Below are 26,706 nucleotides of genomic sequence, written 5' to 3' on the forward strand. Positions count from 1 at the left end.
GCTCAGAAGTTACGGGAGCAGTGTTTATCAGTATGACACTGATTTAACTTATAAGAGGAGCAGGATACTGAAGTTTGTAAGGTTAGAGATGTTACAAAAAAACTATTAAAAAGAAATGTTGTGAGCATTGACGATTTTCTCCACATGGACAGATTCAAGCCAACAATAGAGTTAGGAATATAAGAGGGGAGGTGTGAGTTTACCTACCTACACACCTGACCAACCATGGCAGACTCATGAGGAAGGATGAGAGTTGCTACAGATCTCTGAGGAAAAAGTACTGTCACTTGATCCAACACTCACAGCCACCAGTTCAGATACTGACACAGTGAGTATCTTAGATGGTTGTATAGTCGGGATCTGTAGGCGGTGAATCACCAGGCATTAGTTGGCAGCCTGTTCAGGAGAATAAGTCAATTCATGCACCAGCTCCTTGGAATGTGAGATCACAAATAAGTTCACTGCAGGGGACTTGGATGAGGATTTTGATGAAGCAGCCTACAGGAGAATGCAGATGAACACGCGCACCAATATGCTTAGTGCTCTAGTATGCCTGCCAGACAGCCTCCTGTCACTGTCAAGAAGCATGGAGGAGTTCAGCTCCAGTGTGGCCCAGGATTTTACACAGGGCTTAGAACCCACCCTTTCCTGCATGGAAATGGCGACCAGCTCCATGATTGCACTTGCAGACCCAGTGCGATGCAGTGTCTGGTGGACACTGCCTCAGCTTCCGTTGCAGCACAGGCAGAAGCTATTCAGAATATCAATGCTGCATTGAGGTCCATGTGTGTTGCGTTACAGACTCAGACTGCTGTCATCATGGCTGTAGATCTCAATGTTCAAAGGTGCATGCAGGCTCTCGTGGCAGTCCAGCAATCTGTCCTCCAACACATACTAGATTTGGTAAGGGGTGTCACTGGCTCCGTGGAGCACGAACTTGCTGTCCTTTCTCAAGAGGACAGAATTCCTGCTCCCACCATTGCTGCTCTGTCAGTGCCCTTGTTGTTGCCTCTCAATCAGTCCTGCCACTGCTCATGCCGAGATGGTGCAGTCCGATGCAGGACCCTCAAGGCTCAGAGTTGCTTAAGGTCATCCCTGCAAAGTCATTTGCATTCTCCCCAAGCAAAGGTTAGCAGCCTTCCACCATCCCTACTGCAGCAACTGAATAGCACTGTTTAGGAGCACTAGGACAAGCATAGGCACCTGTAAGACAGGCACTAAGGATGTACAAGGGTGAATATGTAAGTTATCTCGTCTTCACTGGATGTGTTGTTGGTTGAAGCTATCATGGAAAGGTTTTTTTGTTGATGGCATTTATTGCAGGGTTTTATCCAAGAGGATGTAGCAGATGGATTATGAGGTAGGGTATTGTGAAGCATTGTGCTGTTGGGATAACATCCTAAGGGAATTGAAGACTAAACAGGCATCCATGGTCAGCCCATTCAGTGAAAAAGGGTCACTTCCTCCTGCATCCTCTTCCTGCTCCTTCCGTGTTGGTCTCCGTATGCCTACTAGAAAGGGCTGCACAATCATAATAGCATTGGAACAGCTCAAAGGGATTAATTTTATCTCACATTTAACAATCAACCATGCAGCAAACAAGGCCTTGTTATGATGAACATTGTTCACAAACCAGTTTGCAAAAATGCATCACTGTCTCAGTACTGAACTGGAGTATCAGCCTAGAATATCTATTCATTCCCTGGTATAAGGCCATTCAAAATTCTACTGCTCGTGCCCTTGCTTGCATCAAGTCCCATTATCCTAGTACCCCTGTTCTAGATGACCTACATTGTCCTACAACCAAACAATGTCTCTGTTTTAAAATTCTCATCCTTGTTTTCAAATCACTCTATGACCTCTCCCCCCTTCCCTCTCTGTAATCTCTTCTAGCTGTAAAACCCTCCAAAACAGCAACGCTCTTCTAATTCTGGACTCTTAAGTGTCCCTTGTTTTAACTGTTCCATCTCTGTTGACTGTGTCTTCAACTGCTAAGGCCCTAAGCTCTGGGATTTCCTCCCTACACTTCTCTGCCTCCCTACCTCTCATTCCTCCATGAAGAAGCTCCTTAAAATCTACCTCTTTGACCAAGGTTTTGGCTATCTACTCTAATACTGCCTTATGCAACATGATGTGAAATTTTACTTTATAATGCTCCTGTAATGCATCTTGGGATGTTTTACTACATTACAGGTGCTATATAAATACAAGTTGATGTTGAGGGGCTCAGACCAATAATCTTCGAACTCAAAGATGAGAACAAATCGACTTAGTAAGGGTAGCACAGTATTCCTGACACATATCTTGACTCCAACTTCAGAGAAGTATACCATACTGCTCCAGTGTATTCATCCATTCATATGGGCTGTCTGAATGATATTTAACAGTTTTTTATGGGGCTGCACCCAATAGGAACTACGTTGAGAATGTTTAATCTCATTTTATGTAGGATTCTTACCTTTCAAGAGAAAAAAAAAATCAGCTAACTCACTGGGACCTAGTGCCCAGATATGTTCCTTTTTAAACTGCCTACCCTATGGGATTGTTGGAAATTTTAGAACTACAGCTTAACAAATATTTGAATGCTAAACAGGCAAAGACTGAACTACGATTTCCAGAGTACACCCTCAGTAATGCTACACCTCAGCAACAGTCGACAGTGCTGGGTTGGTAGAAAACAGAACACCAGCTGTAAAGGAGCAGAAAACAGATTAAAGCTACAGCTCTACATGATCAATGGCAAACTGGTTTGTGAATGACGTTCCAAAGCTCATCATAATAGTAAGTCTTATATTTAAATTGTTAATTTGTCAAATGTTCTCTTAGTACAAAGTTAATGTTATGTCATTCAATGTTTAAATCGCTATTAATAATAAGCTTTAATTATTGTGCACAACTTTGAATGTTAATTATTTTTCCAGGTTCAGACCTGTTTAGGAAAATATATTTTTTACAGTTTACAAAGAAACAGAACTAACTGCATTTGTTGAGATATTTGATAAATTATTGAAAAATAAAAGCTACAGGTTCCACATCATGTACATTAGACATACAGTTAATTTTTAATTTGTATCAGTTTACTCAGTTCAATTTGAAGCTGAAATGTTATGCATAATTGATTTTAAAAGTTTATTTTATTCTAAACATTTGCTACCCCCAGTAAACCATTTAAAACAATGAAATGTCATTATTTTCTAGTTTGTGAAATAATAGCTTTTTATGTTACAGTTGTTGTGGTTGGGAATAAATACTTCTCTTTTCGGCCATACTTTCTTCCTATATGAACAAGAGGAAGCGTATGTTTATACTCGTGCACTGCTTGGAGTAAGTGCTTTATTATTGTTATTTAAGTATATTTTTACACTATTAATCTGCTCTTGGTATAAGCTAGAGACGTGTGTCTGATTTTTCCTATCAGTCAGCGCTGGCATGGTCAAGAGCATCTGCGATGTGTCTCAACTTAAACTGTCTCCTGATCCTGCTGCCCATCAGTCGGAATCTGATTTCACTTTTGAGAGGATCATGCAGTGTATGTACTATTTCTTCAAGGTACCCTAAGGTTTACACTACTTGGTACATTTATATATGATTTTCCACATGAAAGAAAGGTCAGAAAATGTTACGTTCAAATGTTAAATTGAGATTTAGGTTTAATTGTAATGATAGTAATGTGAAATCCAAACAGTTCCTGCTTTATGTGGGGAAGCGTGGCAACTATCACCCAAAGTCAAAACTTTCCCCATGTTCTTTGGCTGAGGGATAAATGCTGGCCAGGACTCCAGGAGAACCCTGCTGCTTTTTCTGATTAGCGATTTTTTATATCTAACTTGAATCTTTGGAATTCTCTATCCCAGAGGGTTATGGATGCTCCATTGTTAACTATATTTAAGGCTGAGGTAGACAAATTTTTGGTCTCTCAGGGAATCAAGAAGTATGAGGAACAAGTAGGAAAGTGGAGTTGAACTCCAGAATCAGCCATGATTGTATTGAATGGTGGAGCAGGCTCAGCAGGCTGTATGATCTACTCCTGCACCTATCTCTCACGTTCTCTTGTGTTTTTGTACCTGAACAAGCAGAGTTTTTATGTAACATCTCATTTACAAGTGATCGCTTCCACAATACAGGATGCCCCCTCCACCCGCCTCCCCCCCCACCCCTGCCACCAACCCAGTACTACACTGAAGGATCATGTTAGATTATAGATTATGTGCTCAAATACCCAGGGTAGTGCTTGAATTAACAACCTTCAGTCTTGAGAAACAAGAGTGAGTCAAGCTGACCGTGATTATACAAATGTTCATAATTCTATTAGATTTTGATAAACCAAGGGCTGGATTTTACAGGGGCCATATTGCTTCCCTTATTCCCACCCTCTTGGTAGAAACGTCAGTCACAAACTGACCCACTTTAAAAAAGGATGCCCCACATTAATGATGTAATTGTGAGAAAGGAAATGCCGCCCTCAAGAGCTGCCGGCTATTCTAATTGACCAACAAATGTCCCACAGCGCCAGAGCTCAATAGTAGCCATTACTGGGACTACAAGCAGTCCTGAGAAGAAGATCCATGGCAGTCGGATTAAGCTCGGGGTTCTTGGTTTAGGAGGGACCGGGATCCCTGGCGGTAAGCTTATGAGAGGATGCCCTGGGATAGCCCCCTTCCTCAGTACAGCCCTCGTCCTGCAGCATCTTCTCTTGCCTAAGGCCACTTTTCCAACTTCCCCAAACAAACCCTAGCCCTGCAGCCATTGAAAAGCCATCCCTGCCTTACGGCGGGTCTGTAGGTAAAGACCTGCCTGTGTGCCCGCCTAAAAATGATGTGATGCTGCCTGCGAAGCCTGGTGCTGATGACTGTGAGTGCTGTCTGAATCAAGCTAGGCAAACAAACTTCGAAGATCCAAGCAAAGTGCAACTCACCAGGTGCACATCACTTGTGAAACACATCGGCATGCAATCACGCCAACGTGCTCAGATGATCCAGCGTGGGGAGATGATTCCGGCAAGCAAGGCTTATAATGAGATACTAAAGTAGGTTCCCCATGTGCGGTGGCGGGAAACACGGCCCGCCATTGACGGGTGGAGCAGTTTCATGATGGTGTAATTCCGCTTTTTGGCCTTCTTGCCATATTGTCCGCTCACGCCCGCCAGGATGCCTGCCACCAACGCGACCAGATGATTCCACCCATAGGTCATGAAATTCAGCACCATAGTGGCAGTATTGTTTTGTGCAATGAGTGTTGTTTTGCCTTCAAATAGCATCTAGAGTACAAGCATAAATTTCTGGAAAAGGCTGTACCAGGTATCAATTCGATGAGGGCGCTAACACGTATACAGGAGGCATCCACCCGATGTATGCAGAGTATACAGACCCTGACATCAATCAGCATGATTTGATGTGATGTGTTGCAGCTGTAGTGTATGGGAGCTGGTGGACAACAGTGTGATCCACGGCAACCACATCTGCAGTAAGCGTCTGCAACTTCAGGAACTTCAGCTCAGAGTTGATCAGCTGGAATCTGAGCATCAGGAAAGTTACCTGGACATTTTATTCCAGGAGACAGTCACATTTCTTCAGATTTGGTCTGTAGTCAGGGACAGGAGAGTGTCACTGCAAGTGAGGCAGGTATGGGCACACAGAAGGTAGCAATGGAGGCCCTTGCAATTGTCCAACAGATTCGAGGTTCTTGTAGCTTATGTAGATGAGAGAAGGGAATAGAGGGAAGATGAGAAAACTGACCAGGCTGTGTTGCCTGCCCAGTGCCAGGGTTAAGGACATCTCCTTGGGGCTGGAGAGGAATTTGGAGTGGGAGAGGAAGGACCCAGTTGTTGTAATCTGTGCGGGTACCGATGACCTAGGGCTAAGGGCTAACTTAAAGAGCAGAACCACAAAGGTAATAATGTCCAGGTAACTACCTGAGTCATGAGCAAATTGGCACAGGGAAAATAAGACCAGAGAGTTGAATGCGTGGCTCAAAGATTGATGTGGAAGAAATGGATTTTGATTTATGAGCCACCAGTACCGGGGAAAGAGGGAGCTGTACCCTTGGGATGGCCTTCATGTGAACTGTGCTGGGATCAATGTATTGGCAAATCGAATAAGTAGGGCTTTAAACTAAATATTGGCAGGGAGGGAGGGTTCATATGAGAGGAGATCTGAAAAGTTGAAGAGGAAGGACAAAGTAATACCACAGGGTAACAACATGGGAAATGATAACCAGAGTGTGACAGGAAGGGATGGAGCGCACGAACATAAGAGTGCACAGCAAATAAGGACAGAGTGGGGGAAAATGGTAAAAAGAATTAAAGGCTCAGCATTCATAAAAAAATGGATGAATTGCTAGCACAAATAGAAATAAATGAGAGTGATATTATAGCCATTATGTAGAGACATGATTGCAAAGTGAACACCACTAGGATCTGAATATTCCAGGGCATTAGCCATTTCAGGAGGACAGGAAGAAAGGGAAAGGAGGTGGATAGCTCTGTCAATAAAGGATGAGATCAATACAGTAGTGAGAAATGATCTTGGTTCAGAGAACCAAGATGTAGAATCTGTTAGGGTGGAGATAAGAAATGCTAAAGGGAAGAAGTTATTGGTGGGAGGAGTTTATAGGCCCCCTGACAGTAGCTACACTGTAAGACAAGAAACAATGGTCAAGAAATAATAACAAGAAATAATGGGAGCTTTTAAGACAGATATTGTAATAATCAGGGGGAATTTTAATCTTCATAAAGATTGGACAAATCAAATTGGCAAAGGTAGCCTGGGAGAGTTCTGGCCACTGCTGGGACTACAGCCAGTCCCTGAGGAAGAAGACTGATGGAGCCCAGACTTAAAGGTAAGTATGGGATTTTGGATGGGCCTCACTAGCAGGCCCAAGCAAGGGGAGGAGGTTGTGGGGGGGTAAGGTTTGCGAAGCCGGATGGAAGGGTTAAAGAGGAAGTATGATCTAGTGGGGGGGTTGCCTTTGATGGCATAGGAGACACAGGTACCCTTCTATAATAAAAATATAAAAGACTGGAAAATCTCAGCAGTTCTGGCAGCATCTATGGAGAGAGAAACAGAGTTAATGGTTCGAGTCCGTATGACTCTTCTTCAGTGTTCAGGTACCCTCCTTGCGGCCTGACAGCAGCCCACGCTACCTGCCTTTCCTCCGCCTTCTCCAGCTGCATATATAATAGCAGCAGAGGTGGCATGAGGCCCTCAAATGGACATTAATTGGCCACTTAAGGGCCTCAATAGGCCTAAGGGCAGATGGACTGTCTGACACCTTTCCACCCACTGTAATATGAGTGGGGGTTGGTGGGAAGGCAATGGGAAGGCCACCCACTTTATTTTATGAGCACTCGGCCATCAAATACACCAGCAAGGGAGCTATAAAATCCAGCCCAGAGATTCAGGATAAATGACCTATTTTCTGGTTAGCAAACTGTAACTGGTGGAGTGCCACAGGGATCAGTGCTGTGGCCTCAACTATTTACTATCTATATTAATGACTTGAATGAAGGGACAACGCGTATTGTAATCAAATTTGCTGATGACACAAAGATAGACAGGAAAGCAAGTTGTGAGGAGGAAACAAAACATTTGCAAAGGAAGATGGATTAAGTGAGTGGGAAAAAATTGGCAGATGGAGTATAATGTAGGAAAATGTCAGGTTTCCACTTTGGCAGGAAGAATGGAAAAGCAGAATATTATTTAAGTGGAGACTGCATAATCACAAAAAGTCAGCATCAGATACAACAAGTAATTCAGAAGGCAAATGGAATGTTGGCCTTTATTGCAAGGGGAATAGAGTATAAAAGTAGGGAAGTCTTGCTACAACTGTATAGGACATTGTGTACAGTCAGGCAGACTTTGAAGGGGTGAGGCAGAAATTGAAATAGGTAAGAACATTGTACTGTAGATGCCCTCACTATAACCATCCAAAGTTCTTTTGATTCAGGAACCATTCCCGTGGATTGGAAAATTGTGCATGCCACTCCAGCAATTAATAAAGGTGAGAAAGGGAAAGCAGGGAATTATAGACCAGTTAGCCTAACATCTGTTGTCAGTAAAATATTAGAGTTTATTGTTAAGGATTGGGTGACTGAATACCCTAAAAATTCACAGCTGATCATAGAGAGCCAGCATGGATTTGTGAAATAAAAGCAGAAAGTAGATGTAGTAGTAGAACAGGACAGAGGATGAAGGTATCGAACTCGGGGAGATAGACTGTGAGGTTCTTAAGCAAATTAATATAGGGAGTGACAAGGTATTGGAGGTGTTGGCAGGCTTAAAAGTAGACAAATCTCCAGGTCCGGATGATTTGTGTCCCAGACTGCTGAGGGAGGCAAGGGAGGAGATCGCAGGGGCTCTGACCCAAATTTTTAATTCCTCTCTGGCCACGGGAGAGGTGCCTGAGGACTGGAGAACAGCTAATGTGATTCCGCTATTTAAGAAAGGTTGTAGAGGTAAGTCAGGGAACTACAGGCCGGTGAGTCTCATGTCAGTGGTAGGGAAACTATTGGAGAAAATTCTAAAGGAGAGAATCTATCTCCACTTGGAGAGGCAAGGTTTGATCAGGGATAGTCAGCATGGCTTTGTCAAAGGGAGGTCATGCCTAACAAATTTGATTGAATTTTTTGAGGTGGTGACCAGGTGTGTAGATGAGGGTAGTGTAGTTGATGTAGTCTATATGGATTTCAGCAAAGCCTTTGACAAGGTCCCACATGGGAGACTTATAAAGAAGGCAAATGCACATGGGATACAGGATAATTTGATAAGGTGGATTCAAAATTGGTTTCGTTGTAGGAGACAGAGGGTGATGACAGAAGGATGCTTTAGTGACTGGAAGCCAGTGTCCAGTGGCATACCACAGAGATCTGTGCTCGATCCCCTATTATTTGTCATTTATATAAACGACATAGATGACTATGTGGGGGGTAGGATTAGTAAGTTTGCGGATGACACAAAGATTGGCCGGGTGATTAATAGTGAGGTTGAGTGTCTAGGGCTACAGGAAGATATAGACGGGATGGTCAAAAGGGAAGATAAGTGGCAGATGGAATTTAACCCTGAAAAGTGTGAGGTGATACACTTTGGAAGGAGTAATTTGTCAAGGAAGTATTCAATGAACGGCATGACACTAGGAAGTGCTGAGGAACAAAGGGACCTTGGCATGTGTGTCCATAGATCTCTGAAGGCAGAGGGGCACTTTAGTGGGGTGGTGAAAAAGGCATATGGGACACTTGCCTTTATCAATCGAGGCATAGATTACAAAAGTAGGAAGGTCATGTTGGAGTTGTATAGAACCTTAGTGAGGCCACAGCTGGAGTACTGTGTGCAGTTCTGGTCACCACATTATAGGAAGGATGTGATTGCACTGGAGTGGGTGCAGAGGAGATTCACCAGGATGTTGCCTGGGATGAAACATTTAAGTTATGAAGAGAGGTTGGATAGACTTGGGTTGTTTTCGTTAAAGCAGAAAAGACTGAGGGGCGACCTGATCAAGGTGTACAAGATTATGAGGGGCATGGACAGGGTGGATAGGGAGCAGCTGTTCCCCTTAGTTGAAGGGTCAGTCACGAGGGGACATAAGTTCAAGGTGAGGGGCAGGAGGTTTAGGGGGGATGTGAGGAAAAACTTTTTTACCCAGAGGGTGGTGACGGTCTGGAATGCACTGCTTGTGAGGGTGGTGGAGGCGGGATGCCTCACATCCTTTAAAAAGTACCTGGATGTGCACTTGGCACGTCATAACATACAAGGCTATGGGCCAAGTGCTGGTAAATGGGATTAGGTAGGTAGGTCAGGTGTTTCTCATGTGTCGGTGCAGACTCGATGGGCCGAAGGGCCTCTTCTGAACTGTGTGATTCTGTGATTCTGTGAAAGTGCTGGAAAAACTCAGCAGGGCTGGCAGCATTTGTGGAGAGAGAAACAGAGTTAATGTTTTGAGTCCAGTATGACTCTTCTGCAGAACTGAAGTTCAAGAAGAACAGTTCTGAAGAAGTCCTATTGAACTTGAAACGTTCACTTTGTTTCCCTCTCCACAGATGCTGCCAGACCTGCTGAATTTTTCCAACACCTTCTGTTTTTATTTCAGATCTCCAGCATCCATAGTATTTTGCTTTTATTTGAGTAGATTTGTAAAAGGCAGGTTATGCCTGACAAATTTGATTGTATTTTTTGAAGAGGTAACTAAAGTGGTGTACAGGGGAATGTCTATGGATGTTATTTTTATGGACTTCCATAAGGCATTTGATGAAGTCCATCATAAGAGAGTTTTTGTTAACGTTGAAGCTCATAGAATGAAAGAAAATCATTGACCTGGTTAGAAAATTGGCTGAAAGGAAGACAGAGAGTAGGAGTAGGGATATTGGCCAGATACTCAAATTGGCAAAATGTGACTGATGGTGTCCCACAAGGATCTATGTTGGGACCTCAATTATTCATTGTATTCATTCATGACTTAGAAGATGGGATGGAAAGCCACACATCCAAATTTGTCCTTGACACAAAGATAGGCAATGTAGATGGAAGTGTAAAATTACAAAGAGATATTGATAGATTAAGTGAAAGGGAAAAACTGTGGTGAATGAAGTTCAATGTTAAATGTGAGATCATCCACTTTGGACATAAAAAGGAAAGAACTGGGTACTTTATAAATGGTGAAAAGCTGGAAGCAGTGGAGGTCCAAAGAGACTTGGTGAGTGTACAGATCATTAAAATATTGTGAACAGGTACAGAAAATAATAAAAATGGCCAATGGAATACTGGCCTTTATATCTAGATTACAAGGAGGTAGAAGTCAACTAAAAAGCCCTGGTTGGACTGCACCTGGAGAACTGTAAGAAAATCTGAACACCACACCTTAGGAAGGATGAATTGGTCTCATAGAGACTGCAGCATAGATTTACTAGAATCCTAGAACCCTGGACCCCAAGGGATAAGCTACAAGGAGACGGTAAACAAACCAGGGTGTTTTTTTGAAATTTGGAAGGTGAAGAGGGATATGATCAAAGTTTTCAAGATATTAAGCAGAACAGATGGAGTAGATTGGGAGAAACTATTTTTGCTGGCTGAGGACTAGGGACTTAGTCTGAAAATTACAGCTAGACCTTTCAGAAGTGAAATTAAGAAACACTTCTACACACAAAGGATAGTAGAGGTTTGGAACTCTCTTCCACAACTGGCAATTGATGCAAGATTGTTAATTTTAAAATTGTTAATTTTAAAACTAAGATTGATAGATTTTTGTTAACCAAAAGTATTAAGAAATATAGGGCAAAGGTGGACATATGGATTTAGGATTGAGATCAACCACTATCTCATTGAATATTGGAACAGCTTGAGGGGCTAAATGACCTATTCCTAATCTTATGTTCCTATGCCCCTAGTAGATCCAGTGGGACCATTAATGGATAAAACAACAGATAAAAGTGGGAGGGGTTCAAAGAAGTATTTGGTCTGTGGTGGCAGTTGTGTGTTGCAGTTCACACAGGCATGTTGTAGTCTGGAGCTATGGATAGTAATGGTAAAGGCTCCAACATTCTTTCCATCACATGGCTGACTAGGAATCTCTCCCGCTCTTACTGCTTGCCATTGGTATGTGTTGGAAAGATTTGCAGGTTGATACTCAATCTGTTTTGTCATGTTATGAACACACCTTCCTTGGCCATCAAGACATCATTGGAGTGGGGTTTGAAACCTGATCTTCTGGCTTCGAGGCATGAACGCTACCCATTGCACCACAAAACCTCCAGAAGGTATTATGTACTCCTAAAGGGCAAGAGCTCTACTTGTGTAATTGAACAACTTTGATCTTTTAAGAGAAATGAGAGATAGAATAAAACCAAAAAAAAAATGTTATATGAATGCAAAGAAGAGTAGGTATCCCATGGACTTGGATAGACATAAAGAACAGCAAAGCAATACAAAGAAAAGTGCACTGGTGGTGTATTACAGTTCACTCAGAGAGTCCGAGTTGCTATGGCAACATGCACTTTTTAGATACATGTTGTAGTCTGACTACATTTGTAGTCAGTAGTGATGGTAGAGGCTCCAACATTTTTCCATCACATGGCTGACCAGGGATCTCCCCCCCCACTTAATGTTTTTTTTACTCGTGTCTAGATGTCACTGGCTAGACCAGCATTTATTGCCCATCTGTAATTGCTCTTGTTCAGAGGGCATTTAAGAGTCAACCACATTGCTGTGGGTCTAGAGTCACATGTAGGCCAGACCAGGTAAGGATGGCAGATTTCCTTCCCTTAAGGACATTAGTGAACCAGATGAGTTTTTATGACAACGGGCAATGGTTTTGTGGTCTTCAGCAGACTGTTAATTCCAGATTTTTATTGATTCAAATTGCACTACCTGCTGTGGTGGGATTCAAACCCAGGTTCCCAGAGCATTGACCTGGGTCTCTGTAATACTAGTCCAGTGACAATACTACTAAAACAAAAACTGAATTACGTGGAAAAACTCAGTAGGTCTGGCAGCATCGGCGGAGAAGAAAAGAGTTGACGTTTCGAGTCCTCATGACCCTTAAACAGAACTGAGTAATATTAGGAGAGAGGTGAAATATAAGCTGGTTTAAGGTGGGGGGGTGGGGGGAGAGAAGTTGGGGGTGGGGGGGTGGTTGTAGGGACAAGCAAGCAGTGATAGGCGCAGATAATCAAAAGATGTCACAGACAAAGGAACAAAGAGGTGTTGAAGGTGGTGATATTATCTAAACGAATGTGCTAATTAAGAATGGATGGCAGGACACTCAAGGTACAGCTCTAGTGGGGGTGGGGTGGAAAGACTAACAGGGCATTAAAAGTATAGATTTAAAAATAATGGAAATAGGTGGGAAAAGAAAAATCTATATAAATTATTGGAAAAAACAAAAGGGAGGGGGAAGAAACGGAAAGGGGGTGTGGATGGAGGAGGGAGTTCAAGATCTAAAGTTGTTGAATTCAATATTCAGTCCGGAAGGCTGTAAAGTGCCTAGTTGGAAGATGAGGCGCTGTTCCTCCAGTTTGCGTTGGGTTTCACTGGAACAATGCAGCAAGCCAAGGACAGACATGTGGGCAAGAGACTACTATGCCACTGCCTCCCCATCTGCCATTGGCATGCGTTGGAAGGATTTGCAGGTTGGTACTCAACCTGTTGGGTCGAATTATTGACACATTCCTTGGCCATCAAGTCCTAGGATGGAATCTTCCAGGCCCGGCTACAGTGGGAAGCCTAGTGGGTGGGGGAACGTAATTTGGCAGCAGGCCAAAAATCAGTTTCCCAACAGCAGGATGAACTTTTGGAGGAATTGTCCCAGATTTGCACAAAGTGTATTAGCGGGCAGGAAATAGGATGTTTTTCCCGCCGGCCGCATTGCGGCTTTTCGTGCTGTATTATCCCATTCCCGGGACATCCTACCTCATTAATTATGCATTCACAGGGAACACGCCAGCTCGCTGGTGGGTGGGCAGGTTCGGATTTACCTGCCACGGCGTGACCTTAACACTTCCTCGCTCCAGGTGCCATATTTAAAGTGCACCAGAGCACAGCCTACTTCTTGTCTATAGGCCAGGACTGCTCCAGACAACAGATGACCCTAAAAGCAAAGAAGCTGGCAGCCTCCAAATTTAGTGACGCCTCTCTGGGACGCCTGATAGATGCAGTGGAAGGCTGCGCGATGTCCTCTACCCCTGCTCTGGCCGCAGGGGGTCCACCAGAGTCACCAATCCAGCCTGGGAGGCGGTGGCAGCAGTATGCAGTGAGACGGGAGCACAGAGGAGGTCAGCCATCCAATGCAGGAAGATGATGAATGCTCTCATCCATTCCCCCAGGGTAAGTCAACCACCTTATCAATCTCGACTCAAACTCAATCTCAAATCTATTGCACATCCACGGGGATCTCACATCTCAAAGGACAACACCACTAACTCTCACACACCCTCACATCTCCATCAGACTCATATACTTTAAAGCTCGCATCCTCATCCGTCCATGGCTCCGCCCACCACACAAACGTTCCGCGCAATGCCATGTGTCCTGCTCACATTCTCCCCATCTGTATTCATGCAGGAGAAGCTGGCTCACAACAGCAGGAGAGGTCCCAGACCAGGGTTGGAGTGGCTCAGATTAGACCCCTCACTCACTTTGAGGAGCGTGCCATCGCACTGACTGGTGAGGACGTGTACCGTGCCTGTGCAATGGTGAGGTCAGCAGTGAACACCCACATAAGGGTCCTGCACCACATCATCCCTCTCTCAACTTATCTATGAGTGCTCTCTCTCTCCTGCTTTTGGCTCTGCTGCCAAGCACTAATTATCTCTACTTTGGTTCACAGAGAACTCTGCCAAGCGACTGACACCCTCATCCAGCCAATCCCCTCAGCTCCATCCACGTCCTCACCTCCAGCCAAGAGGACACCTTCTCCATTGAAGAGCTGGAAATAAACAGCCTGGAAAACCCATCACAGTGCTTACCCGCACCCTCCAGCACAGAGACAAACACCTCGGTGGGACATAGATCTAGAGCAGGCTTGGGTTCACAATCTGGTGGTCACCGCACGGACATGTTACCGCAGCAGGAGGAGGCAGGTTCAGCTGTGTTCCCTGGCACTCAGAGGACTGCTGGGGATGAGGCAATTGTGAGGTCCAAGTCAGATGATAAGCCTCTGGATTCGGCCTTCCAACTCATCCTGGAGAGTCAGCAGAAGGCGGGGGAACATCACGCATAGTTGTCAGAAGTCCTTAACAGAGTGGCACGTGAGTCAGAGGAGTGCGCCCGCCTGCTCTCTGATGAAGTGGGTCACGCATGTGCGCATATGGAGATCTCCATGGGAAGGATGGTGGACACCATGGAGACCCTGGTCCAGCAGAATTTGGAGATACACACGGGCCTGCACTCCATCACTGTAGCCATGGGTGAGTTCCTGCAGTGGCAACGCAGGAGAGAAACAGGGCACCTCAACGTCCCTTCAGGTGCTCCTTCCCCTCAAGGAATCAGGCCGGGGCCCTCAGGCACCCGCAGGGAGGAGGAGCAGCAGCTTGACATCCATGGGTCATCCATCCATGAATCTCAGAGGCTGTCGCCTCCCTCCAAATCCTCTTTGCCTGTGACCCCCTCGACCTCATCCCTTGTCTCGGCAGAGGGAGCAGCTGGTCCATAGGAGGACAGCCAAAGCAAGCCAGGACCCTCAAGGTCTTGGCTCTCCAGAGGACATACGCTGAAGTCATCAAGGCAACAGGGCCAAACATTGCATAGGCTATCTCCATCCCTCCTGCGGATGTCAGGGCAGCACTGAGAAGAAGTGGTAGGCCTAGAAAAGTTAAGAATTTCTGATCATAAGTGGTTGCATGGGTGAACATATTTTGTCACTTTATAATCTGAAAATATATTCACTTTCACTGAATAATGCATAATGATGTCTTTCAGTTTCATTTACAGGCTTCGCAACTCCTGCCCCTGCATTCCTCCCCCCACCCTGCCCACTAGCAGCTCAGCTGCACACAGCCGGACCATGAATGATTCTGGAGGGAGACGTGTGTGTGTGGCAGGGCCTTTAGGAGCCTTGTGCAAGCACTCTCCCATGCATGCAGATCCTTTCTCCGTCACACTCAACTCAAGGTCCCAACTATTTTCAATGCTGCCTGCTGGGGTTCTCTTTCAGTTGTCCATCTGAGCTGACCTGCATCTCCACCCACCCACTGATCACACTCCCATGCAGCACCTGTGCCCGTCTAGCATGAGGCTCTGCTCACTTTCGATTTCGACAGCCACGGTAGTTGTTAAATTTCTTCTCAGCTCCCCGTCCTTTCCGCTTCCCCAGTCACCCATGTCCTTTCTCCCTTCACTGTTGAACCCCCTGGTTTGACCTCCCCACTGTCACCTACCAACCAGAACCCTTTTCTTTCCAGAACATCCAGTTGAACATGCACATTCCCTACCTTCCTGAGAATCCCACCCCCGTCCACATTGACCTCCTCCTTCCCACCCTCAGGGTCTATGTCTGCCTCCGAGTCCCCACCAAACACCCTCACTGTCCCTTCTACTGCTACCGTTGCGCCTTAAGCCCCCCACCCTTCCCGCTCAGCCTGGCCCCTTTCTTACTCACCATTCCCTCCGACCATGCACACCATCAGTTCGCTCTCCAGGAGGCAGTTGTTGATTCCACAGACCCCTCCCTTGCATAGTCACCTGGACTTGCCCCACCCTTACCCCCTCCTCCAACCTTACTCCCTCCTCCACCCTTACTCCCTCCTCTGCCCCCCCTCCCCCAGACTCCCTCCCCGTAGACTCCTTCCCCCCTCCGAACTCCTTTCCACCTCCGAATTCCTTCCTCACCCCGGACTCCTTCCTCCCCCTGGGCTCCTTCCCCCCTCCAAACACCTTCTCCCCCACCCCCCAGACTCCTTCCTCCCCCTGGACTCATCCCCCTTCCGAAGTCTTCCCCTTTCACCTTCCTCCCTGCCTTACACCTATCTCCCTGGTTGCCACATTCTCCCCCATTACACGCTCCTACCCCCATACTCCCTCCCCCCACAGCTTACCCCCCCATACCTTCGATTACCCCCCCTTCCAACCTCATCCCCCACATCTTTGTTCCCACCATCCAAACCTTACTCCCCCAGTACACCACCTTCTCCCAGTCAAACCTAGATTTTCCTCTCCCTCCAACCCCCTGCCCTCCCACTCCGCCCCCCCACCCCTCCCCCAGTATACTTTCCTCTCCCACTCAGAGCTGGATCTTTGTACCCCCCACATCGCCGATCATCCATAGCAGCCCATGGCCAAGACCATGATGTCCCAAAGCAGACCCCAGACATCAACAGAGACCTCCCACCTTCCGTAAGCTGCTTCATGGCAGAGCCATGCCCATGAGAATCCACCCAGCATGCGATGCACATGTTCCTCCAGGGTCCGGTAGCTGTAGTGCCCCAGCATCTCCTGCTCCTCCAATGTCCGCGGTGTGAGCGAGACCCAAATAGTAAGTTCTGATTTCTGCGCGTCACACTCATTCAGACATGTTCTCGGCTGGCATGTTTTCACGCTAACATGGGTGGTAAATTTCACACGACAAGCAAGCAAGATGATGAGATGCAAATGCATTGGAATTAGGTTCCTGATGTTGAATGGTGGGAAAGGTGGCCTGCCATTGAAGGATGGAGTAGACGATCACAAACTGGTTTCAACAATGGCGTAAAACTGATTTTTGGTATTCTTGCCATATTGTCCTCTCACGCCCGCCATGACGCCAACGCCAATGGGGACAGATAATTCCAGCCTAAGTTCTTGGGACTTTAAAGGTGGTCGAGCTTCCCCATGAACAGTGTCAGGAAGCCCTATTGCATGCATTTGCATGCCATGCATGCTAATCAAAATGCTAACTCACCAGAATGAAAAGCTTCCTCCAAATTAAGTTCTCCAATTGCATATAAGTGACATGCACCTGATGAGGCAGACTTCCTCCTGGACTTTGAAGTGAGTAGCCACTGCTTTGGCTTTCTTGGGACCACTTAGAAATATCAGCCTTTTGATTGAGATCCGATGCCAGCGGGCCAAGCTGTGTGAAGGCTGGACGGGGGAGGCAGGCTAAGCGGGGAAGGGTGGATAGGCAAGGCAGGATCAACAGGCAAGGGTGGGAGGGTTGTCCAGGCCAGACTGTCTGGAGCATGTTAGGAGGGTGTGTGGGAAGGAAGCCAGACTGTACCGGGGCATGTTAGGAGGGTGGGAAAGGAAGCCAGATCCAAAGCCAGAATCTAAAGGAGAGTGTGAAAGGAGGACCCCGAGCCAAGCAGTCAGCAGCACCTAGAGGAGAGTGTGATAGGGGATTCATTGGTTAGGGGAACAGACAGACATTTCTGTGGCTGTAGATGTGAGTCCAGGATGGTTTGTTGCCTCCCTGGTGCCAGGGTCAAGGATGACACAGAGCGGCTGCAGGACATTTTTCTGAGGGAGGGTGAACACCTAGAGATCGTGGTCCACTTTGGTACCAATGACTTAGGTAGGAAGGGGGATGTGGTCCTGCAATCAGAATTTAGGGAGCTAGGTAGAAAATTAGTAAGCAGGACCTCAAATATAGTAATCTCCAGATTACTCCCAGTGCCATGTGCCAATGAGTACAGAAATAGGAGGATAAGGCATGTGAATGCTTGGCTGGAAAGATGGTGCAGGAGGGAGGGCTTTAGATTCCTGGGGACTGGGACTGGCTCTGGGGGAGATGGCACCTGTACAAGCCAGACAGGTTGCACCTGAATAGTGGTGCTAGCGCTGTTGGGAGGGATTTACACTAACTTGTCAGGGATGTGAGAACCAAGAGAAAATATTAAAGAATACCAGTGTGCACAAATCACTGGGAGGGACAGATAGCACTAGCATAGAGAATAGTTAAGTTCATAGGTGAAGTTGAGGTGAGGGAGAAAGTAACAAAATCTAAATCAGGGTTACTATGCATGTACATGAATGCATGAGATATAGTAAATAAGATTGGGGAGTTACAGGCGCAGATTGCCATGTGGAAATATTATGTTGTGGCGATAACAGAGACCTGGCTCAAGGAAGGGCCGAACTGGGTGCTAAATATTACTGGGTATGAGGTATTCAGAAAAGATAGGAAAGGAAGGGAAGGAGGAGGGGTGACGGTATTGGTTAAGAAGAGCATTGCAGTGCTGGAGAAAGATGATGTCCCAGAGGGTTCAAGGACGGAATCAATTTGGCTAGTGCTAAAGAACAAAAAGGGTGCAATTACATTGCTCGGTGTAATCCATACACCGCCAACGAGTGAGAAGGACGTAGAAGAACAAATTTGCAGGGAAAGTGCAGAGAGATGCAAGCATTATAGAGTAGTTATAATGGGTGACTTTAATTATCCAAATGTAAACTGGGACAGTGGTAGTGTAAAGGGTGGAGAGGGACAAAATTTCCTAGATTGTGTTCAGGAGAATTTTCTACAGCAGTATGTGTACAGTTCAACAAGAAAAGACGCACTGTTGGACCTGGTTCTTGGAAATGAGGTGGGCCAAGTTAATCAAGTGTCAGTGGGGGAACATTTAGGAGACAGTGATCATTGTATTGTATGTTTTAGGATGATGATAGAAAAGGAAGATAGGCAATCCAGAGTAAGAATAATTAACTGAAAAAGAGCTGACTTCGAGGGGACAAGAACGGAACTGGGCCAGATAGACTGGAATGAAAGATTGGTGGCAAAAACTGTAGCTGAACAATGGGCTACCTTCAAAAAGGAATTGGTTTGGGCACAATCAGAGTATATTCCATCAAAAGGGAAAGGTAGGGCAAACAAATCCAGAGCTCCCTGGAAGAAAAAGGAGATAGAAATTGAGATAAAGAAGAAAAAGGGCACTTATGACATGTATCAGGTAGAAAGTATAATTGAGAACCAAGAAGAATACAGAAGGTTCAGAGGGGAGGTGAAAAAGCATATTAGAGAAGCGAAGAGGGGCTATGAGAAAAGGCTGGCAGTCAACATAAAGGGGAATCCCAAAGTCTTCCATAGGCATACAAATAGTAAACCCGTGGTAAAAGGAGTAGGGCCAATTAGGGACCTAAAAGGGAATTTACACATGGACAAAGGAGCCATGGCTGAGGTATTAAGTGAATACTTCGCATCTGTCTTTACCAAGGAGCTAGATGCTACCCTGGCCAGACGAGGAAACTTTGTCTCTGGATGGGTTCAAAATTGATAAGGAGGAAGTATTGAATAGACTGTCGGTACTTAAAGTTGACAAGGCATCGGGACTGGACGAGGTGCACCCAAGGATATTGAAGGAAGTGAGAGTAGAAATTGCAGAGGCACTGGCCATAATTTTTCTGTCTTAGACTCAGAGGACTGGAGAATTGCAAACATTATGCCCTTGTTCAAAAAAGGTTGTAAGGATAAGACCAGCAATTACAGACCAGTCAGTTCAACTTCAGTGGTGGGCAAGATTCTAGAAACAATTATTTGGAATGGAATTAGTAGTCACATGGAAAAATATGGGTTGATAAGGAAGAGCCAGCATGGATTCCAAAAGCAGAAATCGTGTTTAACTAACTTGCTGAAGTTTTTTGAAGCGGTAACAGAAAAGGTCAATGAGGGTAATGCTGCTGATGTGGTGTGCATGGACTTTCAAAAGGCATTTGATACAGTGCCACACAACAGACTTGTGAGAAAGGTTATTGCTCGTGAAATAAAAGGGACAGTAGCAACATGGAAACAAAATTGGCTGAAAAATAGGAAGCAGAGAATAATGGTCAATGGACACTTTTCAGGCTGGAGGAAGGCTTGTAGTAGAGTTCCCCAGGGGTCGATATTGGGACCCTTGCTTTTCCTGATATACATTAATGATCTAGATCTTGGTGTGCAGGGGATAATTTCAAAATTTGTGGATGATACGAAGCTTGGAAATGTCGTAAACTGCAAGGAGGGCAGTGTAGAACTTCAAAAGGACATGGACAAGTTGGTGGAGTGGGCAGATAGGTAGCAGATGAAGTTCAATGCAGAAATGTGTGAGGCGATGCATTTTGTTAGGAAGAACATGGGCAGACAGTACAAAATAAAGGGTGAAATTTTGAAGCGGGTGCAGGAGCAGAAAGACCTGGGTGTATATGTGCATAGATCATTGAAGGTGGCAGGACAGGTAGAGACAGCAGTTAATAAAGCATATAGTATCCTGGGCTTTATTAATAGGGGCATGGAGTACAAGAGCAAGGAGGTTATGATGAATTCATATGAGACACTCCTTAGACCTCAGCTGGAGTATTGCGTACACTTCTCGGTGTCACATTATGGGAAGGACGTGAACACATTGGAGAGAGTGCAGAAGAGGTTTACAAGAATTGTTCCAGGGATGAGAAACTTCAGTTATGAAGAAAAATTGGAGACATTGAGACTCTTCTCCTTGGAGAGAAGAAGGTGAAGAGGAGATTTGATAGAGATGTTCAAAGTCATGAGGTAGCTGAACAGAGTAGATGGGGAGAAGCTGTTCCCGCTTGTAAAAGGATCAAGAACAAGAGGGCACAGATTTAAAGTGATTTGCAAAAGAAGCAAATGTGACTTGAGAAAATACTTTTTCACACAACAAGTGGTTCAGGTCTGGAATGCATTGCCTAGAAATGTGGTGGAGGCAGGTACAATCGAGGCGTTCAAGAGGCCATTAGATGATTATTTAAATAGAAACAATGTGCAGGAGTACGGGGAAAATGCAGGCAATGGCACTAGCTTTATAATGCTCATTTGGAGAGCTGGTGTGGACACAATGTGCCGAATGGCCTCCTTCTGTGCCATTAAAATTCTGTGATTTTGTGATTGTACCAGGACATGCTAGGAGGGTGTCTGGGGATGAAAGCCAACAGGTCTTGTTTAGGAGGGTAAGCATATCACACATTCCTTGGTTGTGTTGTAGGACAGTGGGTGGCCTCTCAGGGCAGTGAGTGTCATAGAGAGATGTGTCTAAAGGGCGTGATACGTGAGCTAAAGAATTTGGTCCTAAGGGCTTGAATGAGGGTGCAGGGAGGCAGAGGGTATAGTCACAGTTAGAGGAGGGAGTTGGATCAAGGAGGGTGTAAATGCTAGGCCCTTGGGGGGTGAGGGGGTATAGTGGATGGTCTCATGGTGGAGTTGGGGTTGCAGAAAATCAAGGTACAGCTGGCCTTGAGAATGGGAGAAATCAGGGTCAGGAGTGGCATGGGCAAATCCACGGTTATGGGAATGGGGGAGAGCAGGAATGCCCACATGAATGATAATTGCATCCAGAGTAACAGTGTGGCTGGGGTGGGGGAACAGTTGAATGGTTACAGGAGGGAGAGGAATTACAAGGCAGCGATTGTGTAGGAGGATGGATCGGGGGCAGGACCTTGGCGGGTAACAGGGGGAGGGGAGAAGGTGCTTTTTTTTATTCTTTCATGGGTGCAGGCGCCACTGCCAAGGCCATAATTTATTGTCCATCCCTAATTGCCCTTGAACTAAGTGCCTTGCTAGACCATTTCAGAAAGCAATTAAGAGTCAACCACAAATCTTCGGATGTCGAGTCACATGTAGGCTCGAAAAAGCATTAGTGAACCAGATGGGTTTTTACAACTATCAACTATAGTTTCATGCTTACCATTACTGAGACAAGCTTTATATTTCAAACTTATTCATTGAATCTTAATTCCACCAGCTGCCATCATGGGATTTGAACCCATGTCCAAGAGCATTAGCCTGGGCCTCTGGAATACTAGTCCAGTGACATTATCACAATGTCACTATCTCCCCACAGGCCACACATGCCTCCACAAGGGCCACCATTGAGCAGATGATAAGCCTCCTAAATAGATGTTTGGACCACTCAGGCAGGGCACTCCAATACTCCCCACAGAGAGTGACCCAGATCATCATTGTCTGCTGCACCTGTGCAACCTCGCGCATCAAAGAGGGAATGTCTTGGCTGAGAGAGACATGGAGGACCAAGATGTCTCCTTCAACGATGAGCACAGGAAAGGGGATGGTGATGACGAGGGCCAGAGATGTCACAGAGGCACATGCACAGGCCCTTGCAAGGGTACGATGCGACAGACAGGCCCATGACAATCTAATAACTAACAGACTCCAGGAAGAGTAAGCTGCCGATACTTATCTATTTGGTTTTCTATCCCCTATTTGCTGGCAGTCCGCGGCTCCTTTTTTGTAACCCACATTATACTTTTCTCTCATATGCTTTGATTTATGATAGCTGAGTTAAATTGCAGTATTTAACATCTGCCCTGCCAAAGGTGTGATCCTTTGCATGAGCCAAACTGTGCTGATATACAGACCCCTTGTGCCAAATGCGTGCATCAGAACCTGCACAGCACTCCATTCCCCTGCAACTTCGGGCACTTGAAAGTAGAAATGAAATGTTTCCCATACCCTCACAAAGTTCGTATGCATGGCAAATTGAAAGCAACATGAAATCTTACCTCACCAGGGATGTACTCATGCCACCTTCACACTTGCTCCCAATACAGAGAACACATTCAGGCAGATTCAGAAACATGGATGCACATGGAAGAACGGCATGAGTGGACCATTTGGCCCCTCGAGATTGCTCACTCATGCACCATGATCAGGGAATTTCTTGTAACTGGTCCCTGATCACCACTCGCCCACAGTAAACCCATATCCCTTGACATCTTTATCATTACATGAAGTATAAAAGTAACTTTGGAGTCCACTCAATGACAGTGCCTCAACTGCACTTTGGAGTGTTGAGGACCAACCACTCACCACCGCCCTACAAATCTCAGTCCAGATACCCTTTGTTTTACTGCAAGACTGTGATTCATCGTTCTAGACACCCTAGCCAAGTTAAACATCTTACCTGCATGGACCCTGCAGAGCCCTGAGGAGTTCTTGAAGTTTCACCTAGATAGCTTCTCGGCTCTCTGCATGGTCCAGCATACAACCCATTCTGCTCACTCTCACCTAATGGAATAACACCCCGGTCCTTTAATGAGGGTCCAGTGCACTTTGGTTGTGAAGCCTACCCCTACCCTTGATAAGAAGCCGAGCAGGCCAAACAGTTCTTCATGTGAGGCTTCACAAAGGCTGCAGTCAACTACACAACACTTCTTTAATCCCACACTCAATCCCTCTTGCAGTCGAGGCCAACTTGCCTGGTGCCTCCTTACTTGGCAACACTCTTTACTTGCAGCCTTCAGCTGCATGTTAGTTCAATATTACAATTGAACAAGGACAGCTACAAACGATGAGACATTCAAACCCCATCATTCTCCTAACACCTAGGGAAGCCTCTGGTTTTCCATTGTTCAGAAGCACAGCTTTACTCTTTTAACCCTCAACCTGCATCTACAGTGTTCCTTGCCACTCACATTGCCTATTTAACTCCCCTTGAGGACTCTTTGCATCCATCCATATCTCACATCTTGGGAAACAGCAGCAGGAGATTTAATGACTTCACTGCACACTCTGCTCAGACATCATTCTCGGAGCTCAAAACCTAGTGAGCTGTATGCGTGCCCAGGCTGCACACTGACAAATGATGGCCAGCGCTTAAGCATCCTCGTATCAGAATATTCTAGTATTCGCAAAGTTGATGATTTGAAAGAAGTGACTCTATAGGTGGACATTATCAGACTCTGCTGGGGGACCAAGTTCAATGCCCTTAAATGCCCGCAACCATTGAAGCAACTAGCAGCAGGATGAGAATCCAGGACACTCCCAAACAGTGCAAGTGAACATATATTTACGAGTGCCAAAAGTATATACAATGGTTATACACCCGTGCCACTTACGAGCCTTCCAAATGTTTTTTTTTAATGTTTCTTTTCCTACACCTACGCCTAGGTGCAGCCCCAGCATCCACAGCTGAGGTGGAGAAGCCTGCTGACTGCTATGGCCTATGGACTGTGATAACTTTGGCGGGTGTCCTCTGTTGGCCCAAGGCCTAATGAGCCCCGACCTGCTAAGGGTCTCTTGCACAGGTGCAGGTGTATCCTCCTGAGCCTGACCTGCTACAGGTGATGGAGTCACTGGCAAAGGAGAGGTTAAGCGGCAGGGCTTCCTCAGAGTGTGCTGGGCTGAAGCCCATGGGGTGCCAGGCTGGCACTCCTCCTCCCTGTTGGTGCGCGATGGCACCTCCCTGACTCCTTGGGGAGATGTGGCACCTTGAGGGAGGTTGAGGTGCCCTGTCCCCCTCTTGCCTAGTCACTGTTGTACTGCACCATGGCTAGAGCGACAGATTGTAGGTCCAAGTGCATATCCGGCAGCCACTTTGCCTTCTGCTGGATCTGGATCTCCAAGGCAGCTGCCACCCTTTCCATGGAGGCAGCTAAGCACTGGCATGCCGGAGCCATAATAGACAACATGGACGGATCCCTCCAGCCTTTGGTGCAGTCTGCGCATGGCCTCTGGCAACTCTGCCTGATGTTCCCCTACCTGTCTCTGCATCTCTATCAAGTCTCTTATAGCCAAGTCTCATCATCAGCATGGGGCTCAGCAAGGGCCTGGTCCCCAGCAGTCCTCTGAGTGTAAGAGAATGCGGCTGTCACTACCTCTGTCAGCTGTGGACCCATGTCTGTGATCTGCCAACCAGATTCTGACCCTGAGCCTACGGCATCCTCAGAGGAAGGGTTGGAAATGGAGCTGTGGGTGGTCTCCTTTTCCTTCCCTTTTCTTTCTGCGATCTGGAATAGAGAAGAGTAAGATTTAGTGGATGCCTAAACAGGCTACCTTATCTAAACAATGTCTCTCTCTGTCGGTGCATCTGACAACCGCAAGGGCAGAATTTTCTGGATGGCGGGGGGGCAGAGCAAGAGCAGGTGCAGGCAGGCGTGAACCCGATCACTGCTTGAGATCGGGTCCGCGCCGCCATTTTACGCGGGCAGGCCAGTTAAGGCCCACCCAGTGTACTTCACGACCCCTGTGCATAGTGAGAGTGGGCGGGCGGTGGCGGGCGCGCTTAGCCTGCCGGGTCCAATGGCGATCTGGTGGCCTGTATAAAGGAAGGCTTGGCAGCCTTGGAAAAGCTGCTCGCAATGGCTGGGCAAAGGGCTCTGCAGAGGGATAATAGAGGTTATGCAAGCCCAGAGGGAAGTCCATCAGGGCAGGCCAGTCCGAAGGATAGGCCATCGGGGCAGGCCAGACCAGAGGGTAGGGCAGGGGGCCAGTGTGCCTCTCGTTTTTCTGCTGACTGCTTTGCTGCCCTCCTCAAGGAGGTGTCAGCATGGTGGGAGGTGCTGGTTCCCCAGGACGGGAGGAGGAGGTCCCCCTACATGATGAAACGTGCCTGGGAGGAGGAGGTGAGCTCCCGCGACGTGTTGCAGCGCACCGGGATCCATTGTTGCAAGCGCTTCAACGACTTGTTGCACTCTGGAAGGGTGAGGACAATGTTAGCACTTAACCCAAAAGGTTGGCTTTCCCCCCTGCTGCCCCCTCTCCACCATCCTTGCTATGGAAAGATATACTGTATGGTGCCTAATGTGATGTAGGCAGCTTGTGGCCAAGGGGAGGCTGGGTGGGTGCGGAACAGGCCTAGCACCATTGTGTGAGTGTTCGACAGATGCGGAGTGAGGAGGCACTGGAGCCCTGATATGTCCCATGCTGGTCGGGGTGGGCCATGCACGAAGAGAGTCCATGTACAATTTGCACAAATCAGTGCTCTTCTCTCATTTTCAGGAGAAGAATGCTCATAATGCAACAGAGCGGGTGAGGACTGGCGGCAGCCAGACGCAGTTAGCCATTCTCAGCCGGTTTGAGCAGGAGGCCCTGGATTTGGAGAGGTGCCATGCGCCCAGGTCAATTGGTGTCGGTGAGGCTGGGGTGCCACAGCCAGGTATTTATGCCCAGCAGTGAGGTCAGCATTGTTCTCCCAACAGCCATAGCAATGCTGAATGTTAAGTGATTTAATTTTGCAACATGGCTTGACCATTGCTTATGGAAGGATGAGCGCATAATGATCTGGGGGACAGGGATGCACTTTGTCATTGCCTCCATGTTAATTGATCCAATGTCCTTGTTCTTCCTTTCAGCATCAGCGGAGTAAGGCCGGGAGGAGGAGCAGCAGAGGCCCCCTCTCACACCTGAGGGCCCTGAAATCTCACCAGCATCACACCATCTCCGCCAGGCAGGCACCAGCGCAGATACTAGCACTTCAGCGGGAGTTAGAACATCGGCTTGTGTCCTGGGGCACAGCGGTGAGGGCACTTCACAGTCGCTGGAGGAGCTGGCAGAGACAGACAGTGCCCATGGCGCCAGCAGTCAGAG

At 46.6% G+C, this 26,706-nt stretch overlaps 1 protein-coding gene across 1 annotated transcript in view; it reads left to right on the plus strand.

Annotated features, from left to right (window-relative positions):
* Positions 1-549: 549 nt before the first annotated feature.
* LOC144690057 (NADPH oxidase 3-like) overlaps positions 550-26,706 on the plus strand; it is a 136,285-nt gene continuing 110,128 nt past the window's right edge. The window contains exons 1-3 of the mRNA XM_078557564.1: positions 550-903; positions 3,214-3,324; positions 3,419-3,529. Of these exons, the coding sequence (XP_078413690.1) occupies positions 550-903; positions 3,214-3,324; positions 3,419-3,529 (576 nt within the window). The remainder of the gene's footprint in view (positions 904-3,213; positions 3,325-3,418; positions 3,530-26,706) is intronic.

This window comes from Cetorhinus maximus, chromosome 14 (assembly GCF_964194155.1).
Source record: "Cetorhinus maximus chromosome 14, sCetMax3.hap1.1, whole genome shotgun sequence".
NCBI lineage: Eukaryota > Metazoa > Chordata > Chondrichthyes > Lamniformes > Cetorhinidae > Cetorhinus > Cetorhinus maximus.